Raw genomic sequence first — 9,131 nt, 5'->3', positions numbered from 1 at the left:
ACATTTCTAAAGTTCTACTTGCTTTTGTTTCAGCCCTCTTTCTAATGTGTCTGTCATGTAGCATCAGGAACAATGAATTCTTTTCTTTAACCAAGAGGTGTATGTCTTATGACCAGAATTCTGAATTGGCAAGCATATGTGCTAAAGACAGTCAATGCCAATGATCTCAAGTCATTCTCATTTGGCACAATCTATTGCTGCTTTAAACAAGCCACATGACTGACTACAAATGTACCTTCAGTTTTATTTACCCGATTTTGGATAATAATAGGAAAAAACCCCTCTAACCAAATGTACTTTCCTGTAGTATAGTAGAATGCCAGATTTGAAGCCAGATGATGGGGATTCTGTTATTCACTGTGACCTTAGGTAATTTCTCTGGTCCTTTATTGTTACTTCTGAAGGCTGTTGTGAGTTAAGAAATATAAAGTACATCCTTTTTTTGCTATTCAAATTTGAGGAGAAAGTAGTTGAATTGTTGTCTTTCCTTGTCTACATGTGAATGAGACTATATTGACAAGCAATTAATGGGAATAGATGTTTGGCATATATCTTCCTTGTTCCCAAACCTAGTCATACCATGATAATGCTGATCATGTGTTTCAAGGCAGCTGGTTGTGCCAGAGTGAAAACATTTCTAGTAAAACTGTTTAGAGACTAAATAAGTAAACTTTAGGGATCCACTTAGTATATCACCCTTGTCTACATGGTCCAACTCAAGATGTACATGTCTATTGATGCACCCATCTTCATCCTCTGATGATTGGCCTCTATTTTGGAGCTAAAACAACCTTGTGGCAATTTGAACTGATTGTTAAAACAATCAGAAGAATCAGATTGGCCATTCCTGGGACTGTTATTTAAGGACATTCAAATCATCACTGCTCATTGACATTAGTCCCTTGTCACTGAACCCAGTAACAGAGCATGGACTCCCTCTGTAGCAGAAACATCTCAAGGTCCTCAGGGAACCAAACTATGTTCCTATGATCTACGAAGTGCCTCTCAAAGTGAGAATGCATTGTCTAGGACATACGAAGGAGGTATTTGAGGTTATAATAATATCAATTTTGCTGGTTCGTAAATAATATAAAACACTGTTTAAATAATATTGAATGGGTATATTATGGAATAAAATGCAGCAATCATATCAACTTTTAATGTAAAACATAAGACTTCAAAAGAACTCTGTGCTTGGTGTGTTCCTGGATCATTCCAGGCATACGCGTTCGTGCTCTTAGCTAGGTGCACTTACTGACAAGGCTTAGGAAAAAATGCATCCTGAGAGACCTCAATCCCCAGACTGCCTTCCTGTGAAATACCAATGTCAAGGGCTTTTTAGAGGAAAATTTTCTTTTCTTTCTTTCTTTTTTTTCTTAGCTGAAGACTTTTGACCCAGAAGAACTCAGAAGAATTGAAAGATAAGATTTCCATAGAATGTCCCTTTGAAATTCTTTAGAACTCAGACTGAATGAAAACAAGATTTCAGGGAGAATATTTCCATGGACGAGTGTCTGCCTATGTCTTGACCAGGCGAGATTTCTGATCTCATGCTTCCTGGAGCAGGGAAGGCCTAACAGACATGTGAGAGGTGGGCATGTCGGGCAACACGATGAGTCCACTTCTGCAGCCGATTGAATAAAACATTTGAGATTCATTGATAAGAGAGAAAATAATTGCTTCATGAGGCTAGGTAAAGAACATGATTTTCATAACTTGCTTGCTATTCACCTAATAGTAGATATAACTTTTTGACATTTAAAAACTATATATAGAAATTTAAACACTCTAGGCTTACAAAAACTCATCAACATTTAGACACTGAATTATGCACAAATAATGTGAATATCAATGATTAATGACCATACACTCTTAAAGGTTATGTTTCCACACAAACATAAAAGCAGTTAAGAAATTGTAAGCACAGTGAAAAAAAAGAAATGTTTAAGATTAGTTTTTAGCAGCAGACCTGCTTGGATTTCAACTAAGATCGAAACTTGTTTTCTTTTCTGAGATATAATGACCAGATTCTGTTAATGAAGAAATATTATTCCTTTAAAAGACTGGAGTTAGAGTCTAAATATTTGGGCTACTTTCTTCAGTGTTGTTTTTTTCTTTTAAAAATGGAATGAAACATAAGTTTTTTTCCTATAAACAATAAATTGTGCTTTACATTTGGCCTGGCATATTCCTATTTCCCTGAACTATATACACACATAGGTATGAAACACAGTGTGCTGAGGCATAACCTGGACATTCTTGGGAGACCCAAGAATTATATTACTAATGATCGTATTAATCATCTTTAGGGAGCTTTGAAGTTTTTCTTTTTATTGGGGTAAAATGGAGACCAAGAGTGGTTGAAGAGAATCGTTCAGGATCACATATCATGTAATTATGAATCTGGAGCCAGAGCTTTGATCCTTGGGAAGCAAATTGCATTCAAAACACCTGGGTTCTAGCACAGATTTCAAAAACAGGGCAACCTCCAGCCAGAGCCTTGACACCCCTGGATTTCACTTCTTTTTCTTAGACAATGCAGCAGGTGGCTTTCAACAAGGATGGCCCTGTCCACCACCATGTAGAAGGGGCTACTTTCCAGTTGCTGCAATTCCAGAAGGTGTTGCCATGGCTGTGGTTCGGAGTCCTGGGATCCAGATCTGGCAGAAGGAAGAACTGCTTTCCACAAACGACAGTGTCCGTCCTTCCCTCTCCTCCTGGCCCACTCTGAGAAACACGAGGAGACCTATTACCAGACCTGTGCTCCTTTTACGGGAGCTCAGGTTGGAACTGACTCCACGTAAGAAGGGGGTGGCGATCTCACTTCAATGGCTCTGCTCTTAGTTGGACCAAAGTCACTTTTTGGAATTCCCATTTTGGCATATCTGCATTCTACTTCTGGATTGTTAGTTAGAAAAGGTTACGTTGAGTACAAGTGGAATATACTGTCACCTTCAGGTGGCCAAAATACAACTGTTCTTAAAAAAAGAAACAATTTCCAAAAGGGAAGAACCACTTTTTAAAAGTTGAATTTTATGACACAACCGTATATTTTCACATTAAAAATTGCATTTCTGTTATAGGCTATGGCATGACATATAACTTGTTAGCAAAAATTTCAAGCTTAAATTCCAAATATTTGATATCTGGTCATTAAATCTTGCCTATTTCCATGATTTATAAATAAAACCACAAGTGCCACAACTAAGCAGAAGCAAAAAAGAAAAATGTAGCTGAGGAATTCTACCACAAAAAATAAAAATACTGTATTCCTTTAAATAAATGTACCTGTAGGAGCTTTGTACCCCAAAGTAAGATATGTGAGATGGTTTAAGAAGAGGTTGCAATTTTGCAACAGGAAGTCTGTACAGCTCCTCCCACAGCAGCTGTGAAGAATACCTGTGTCTCAGAAACTTGTTTCCATGTGCTCTCCACACTTCTACATCCAGGCCCCGTTACTTACAAAGCGAGGCTTTTTGCAAGCTCAAAGCACCTTACTCCTCATAATTATGAATGCATGCAATGACATTTCATCCTTTCATGTGAAAATTCTAGAATTCATTGTAACAAAAAATTGAAACTTAAAAATCTGCCTACAGTTTGAAATGAAAGGATCAAAAATGTCAGACATTGCAGGTAACTGGTTCCTAATAGAGCTCTCTTTATTTGTTCACTGTTCTTCAGTCATTTTTGTTTTGTTTGTTACAAAATGTGGTCTTGACTATTTAAACAGTACTTGAACTAAACTGTTCATGCCATGCAAAAATAACATTTTATGCACTTTTTTTTGGGGGGGAGGGGCTTCCATATTCTAGTTCACAGGCATTATTAACCTCGTTTTTAAGAAACAAGTCTGTTTGTTTGTTTTATTATTGCTTCTGTAACTAGTCACATGCTGGTCTCCCGTGTGGGACAATAACCTGTGTCTCCTGGGTTGGAATGAATTTCTGGAGCGAACAAGTGGTTTTCCATCTTGTACCCTTCTTGACTACTGTCCTTTTGCACTTCTCCCACAGCATGGAAACTGTCTTGCCTACAGTTATGCCCCGTGTTTGGGGGCGAGGAGGAGCCCCCACAGCCCTCCTCACTCAGAGGGTGTCGCGCATCGCTAGGCTTCTCTGCAAAGCAATTGGGGCTGGAGTCCGCCTGCTTGTCCGCCCTCGCCCCTTGGAGCTCTAAGAAGTCTTCGTCCTCGCCTGTATCTATCTCGGTGAAGCTCCGCCTCTCCCTGGAAGAGAAAGCAAAGAGTTTCTGCTTGGGAAACCGAGGGGAGAGCCCTTTGGCGAGTCCCTGACACTGGGCCGGCAGCTCAGCATCCAGCAAGAGTCTGTCTCCCTGGGCGGGACTTTCCTCCAGGAGGATGGTGCTGATGTGCTGTGGGGTGCTGAGCGAAAAGTCAGCCGTGGTGACCGGCAGTGGCCTGGCTGTGCTGGGCGGGGTCTGGGGGGCACTGCCTCTGTTTTCCTTAAAGTTCACTTTGAGGGATCTGGACTTGAGTGGGTTGCTGCCTTTTAGCGAGCTCTTAGGGCTGTCGGTGGCACTGTCAGACTGCAAAGGCCCATGGAGCCCACACTGGGAGCTGCCAGCATCAAGGTTCACAGTTATGTCGATGGGAGAGTATTCCAGGGCGCCCTCCCTGGCGGCAGGCCCTTTCTCCCTGGTGAGGGTTAGAAATGGGGGGCCCCTGGCTCTTTGGTGCTCTTCTGTTCCTGGGAAGTCGGTGGGGAACTTCATGTGTAAGTGAGACGCGGAGGGTGGCGGCAGGGGCGACCTCTCGGTCTCCGTGAAGTCAGTGGCGCAGCTGGTGAAGCTGTCGATGCTGGAGGTGCTTTTCATGTCCACGATGACCTCAGTCTGCGCCACGGCCAACTGCTCCTGCGGGCAGACCACTTCCTCCATTTCTATCTCTTCTTCATAGGCAGATGGCCTCTCTGGCTGCTCCTGGCAGTCCGGGGCCTGGTGAGAGTGAGGCTGTGTCTTGGTGATTTCATTGTACAGCATCTCCAGTTTCTGGGCACTCAGATGCTGTGGGCTGGAGGAAGAAGTGTTGTTCAACTGCTCGTGGGAGTCTTTCTGGCTAACCTCCTGGTACTTATTCTCATAGGATTTGTTGGAGCTGGATTCTGACAGAGCTTTCCTGGCCCACTTCCACCTGCTTGGAGACAGGTGATTATCATCAGCCGAGTCCTTGGTGTTGGCTGTCTCTCCGGCTTTCTCCACGGCCACATCGATCAGTTCCATACTTCGAGCAAAGGCATCCTTCAAGTTCATGGACACGATACTTCCATTCCGTTTGGCCCGCTCGAGAGCTTCCCTCCTCTTAATCGCCTTCTCCTGGCGTTTCTGCTCCTTGTAAAATTCAGAGAAATTGTTTACAATGATTGGTATAGGAAGGGCGATCACCAGAACCCCAGCAATACAGCACAGACCGCCCACAATTTTCCCTAATAATGTCTTTGGGTAAATGTCCCCATAGCCCACGGTGGTCATGGTGATGGTGGCCCACCAAAATGATGCAGGGATACTGGTGAACTTGGTAGCATCTTCATCCTTCTCTGCAAAAAATACCAGGCTGGAAAATATCATGATCCCCATGGCCAAAAACAGTATCAACAAGCCCAATTCATTGTAGCTCCGCCTCAGGGTGAAGCCCAGGGACTGCAAGCCCGTTGAGTGTCTGGCCAGTTTCAGGATCCGGAGGATGCGCATGATTCGGAAGATCTGGACTACGCGCCTCACGTTTTGGAACTGCAGCACGCTCTTGTTGGACTCCGTGAGGAAAATGGTGACGTAGTACGGCAAGATGGCCAGCAAATCAATGACGTTCAGTGGGCCTTTAAAGAACTTCCACTTATTTGGTGAGGACAGGAAGCGTAAGAGGTACTCCATGGTAAACCAAGCAATACACACAGCCTCCACATGGGCCAACTTTGGGTTGTCACTGGGTTGTCCAAATTCATCCGTTTCCTGCAGCTCTGGCAGTGTGTTGAGAGACAAAGCGATGGTGGAAAGGACGATGAATAGGATAGACACAATGGCCAAGATCTGGAAAAGAGAAGAAAGCCCATGTTAGCAAATGCTCTTAGTTTCTAAGGCAGTTAGGTGACACGTGGCTCCCATGATGCGGAACATTCCATGCTATTCCAAGAACGTTTTAAGAAGGTAACTATACAACTTTAGATTCCCTACCAAAAAAAAAAAAAAAATTCACTCTTCATGAATTCATTTCACCTAGAAGCCTAATGTTCTCTTCAATTCTAGGACTTAAGCAACTTGAAAAAAGTCCGTTTTCCTCTCACTGCTTATTATTCTCAGGCACATCTGTGTGGATTTTCACCATTTGGAGGCGGGCCAGATGTGTCTGGAATAATCATGGAAGTGATTATTTCTCAAATCTTAGTTATTTGTAATTTTTCTTTCTTTAAAAATGATTATTTACTTAGAGAGAGAGAGAGAGAATGAGAATATGCTTCCACTCTCTGGTTTACTTCCCAAATGGCTGCAATGGCCAGGACTAGTTCAGGTCAAAACTGGGAGCCAGAAAGTCAATATAGGTCTCCCTTGTGGGTAAAGGAACTTGAGCCATCACCTGCTGCCTCTCACAGTCTGCAGTAGCAGGAAGCTGGAATTAGGAACAAGAGCTCTCCAGCCTCCTGATTCCTTTAGTTTCTAGACCAAATGCCTACCCTTATGACTTTCCTCTTAATCTTCCTATTTGTGTTTCCTTCTGTGAACTGTCTAACACACTACCTAAGCTAGACAGAACTGCTGAGCTCTGGAAGTTTTATTCGACTTTCAGGACACAAACAGAGACCTACATGTGGAGATACCATATGGCATTCCCAAGAACAATGGTGTGCACGTGCTGAGCACTGGCAGCAGAAGGGAGGCAGCATGGCCTCCGTCCTGGGCTGTGTGCACTTCGGGCAACATCATGGGGAAGGGAAGGTTATGAGCTGACTTCATTCAATCAGGGAAGATTTCATCAAGAAAGGCCCAAAGAGCATCTGTGGTGACCTCAGGCCAAGGTGGACTTTCTTAGGTGGTAATAACAGCAGCAAATCAGGCGCGGCAGGAAAGAAGGAGGAAGGGGATCGAGGGAGTGGGTTTTGCAGTCAGGTAGTTTAAGTTTTGAAACTGACCTTACTGCTTACCTGGTGACCGTGGGCAAGTTATTTAACTGCTCTGTGTTTCAGTTTACAAATTTGCTGAATGAGTTAAAAATCATAGCTACTTCAGAGTTGCTGTAAAGATTACTTGGTACATGGACGTTGCTAAATCAATGAAAGGCACTTGTATTGTAGTGGAGGAAATGACCCAGGATTTTAGTCTGGGAATACCAAGCTAGGACTGGATATGTGGGAAATCCATAAAACCACACTCTATATGATACAGATAGAGAGCAATGGCAATAGAGCCACATAGCTCAGTATGTGAAGAATTAGTTTACATAAGAAATTCTAACTTCTTTCTTCATCCACTTTCTTCTCTTTCTCCTTCTAAGTTTCTCTACAATTAGGTTATTCTACTTTCTCCTCTTTGGCTTTCTGTCATTCATTGTTTCTGCTTCCTGTTCTTGTAACTTTTTTTTTTTTTTTTTGACAGGCAGAGTGGACAGTGAGAGAGAGAGAGACAGAGAGAAAGGTCTTCCTTTTGCCGTTGGTTCACCCTCCAATGGCCGCCGCGGCTGGCGCGCTGTGGCTGGCGCATTGCGCTGATCCAAAGCCAGGAGCCAGGTGCTTTTCCTGGTCTCCCATGGGGTGCAGGGCCCAAGGACTTGGGCCATCCTCCACTGCACTCCTGGGCCATAGCAGAGAGCTGGCCTGGAAGAGGGGCAACCGGGACAGAATCTGGCGCCCAGACTGGGACTAGAACCCGGTGTGCCGGCGCCACAAGGCGGAGGATTAGCCTATTGAGCCACGCGCCAGCCACTTGTAACTTTCATCTCCCCTCTTAAACTGATATAAGAAACACCCCAGAAAATTGTGTTTTAGAATGTGTTATAGTTATTAAATAGTGATTTATGGTTCTTTAACTTGCAGGAGAATATTTTATTATTAGTGTTTGTATTTTCTGCTTAGTACTAGGTTAGGTACTTTTTTGCTTAAGTGCACTTCACAAGTTTCTTTAAAAGTGTGGATCAGTGAATCACAACAGATCAAAAGTTCTCTTCATTTACTTTAAGATACTGTGAAGGCTGACAATCGAAACTCCCACAACAAGATTTAGATGAACCCACTGATAATGGAGTCAGATGATTTGTTAAAAGCATGTTGAGAATGCTTGCCTGCAATTTCTACCATCAAAGGCCAATAGCAGGGTGAGATCTGCAACATTCTCTTACTAAAATACTCTTGAGACGGCCCCATCCATTCTTCTACCATCAACAACCAGGTCCCGCTGTTGACTTCTAGGAGGTCACACTGTTTCTGATCTACCTCTTGGCATTTTAAGTATTGAGACTGTTGACATTGTATTGATAATCTATACTGTAGCTTTTCACACTTTCTCATTTCTTCACTTATTTTGGATGCATTTTCTCAATACTTATCTCTCTAAAGAAAAAGGAGAAAAGTAGAAATGTAAACACATCTATCCCATTATCTTCCAACATTTTGGGCAAAGAACAAAGTGGAAGGTCAAAGGTGGGCCTTCAGTTTTTCTTAACTTCACAACTGGAGCTGGATTGTAGGCCATTTTTACTCTGCAGATAATTTTGGGAATAAACACTAGATAGGATGGATACAGTTTATAGTCTAGCTGATTACAACTTAACAAATATGGTGACCTTCAACACGAGGAAATTTAGTATATGTACAACATTGATTTGCAATACATTCTTGAAGAAAAAGAGTTACTAAAAGAAAAACCAAACACTCTAGCCCTTAGCAACTACATGTTCATGTTAAAGAAATCATAAGGTATTGAAGTGCACTATTTTCTGTCTCATGTTTAAATTCAATCTGTCAAAACCCATTTGCTCTCAATTTAGAGAAATGGTTTATTTAAATATCTTGTGAAGCTTGGAGTTCTCCCAGAAAGACAGCACTGTAGACAAATTATTCAATATATACCAAAGGTGACGTGTGGAACAATAAGCCAAATGCACATTTATTGTCTTATTGTACAGT

General features: G+C 42.5%; 1 protein-coding gene across 3 annotated transcripts in view; it reads right to left on the bottom strand.

Moving 5' to 3' along the window:
• Positions 1 to 3,641: 3,641 nt before the first annotated feature.
• KCNB2 (potassium voltage-gated channel subfamily B member 2) overlaps positions 3,642 to 9,131 on the bottom strand; it is a 476,202-nt gene continuing 470,712 nt past the window's right edge. For 2 of the 3 annotated variants that reach the window (XM_008255643.4, XM_008255644.4), the window contains one exon: positions 3,642 to 6,045. In XM_008255643.4, coding sequence (XP_008253865.1) covers positions 3,889 to 6,045 — 2,157 coding nt within the window. In that variant the 3' untranslated portion in view covers positions 3,642 to 3,888. 3 annotated transcript variants of the gene reach the window in all.

The sequence above is a fragment of the Oryctolagus cuniculus genome, chromosome 6, assembly GCF_964237555.1.
Source record: "Oryctolagus cuniculus chromosome 6, mOryCun1.1, whole genome shotgun sequence".
In the NCBI taxonomy this organism is placed as follows: Eukaryota; Metazoa; Chordata; class Mammalia; order Lagomorpha; family Leporidae; genus Oryctolagus; species Oryctolagus cuniculus.
This window is presented reverse-complemented; position numbering and strand designations above follow the sequence as displayed.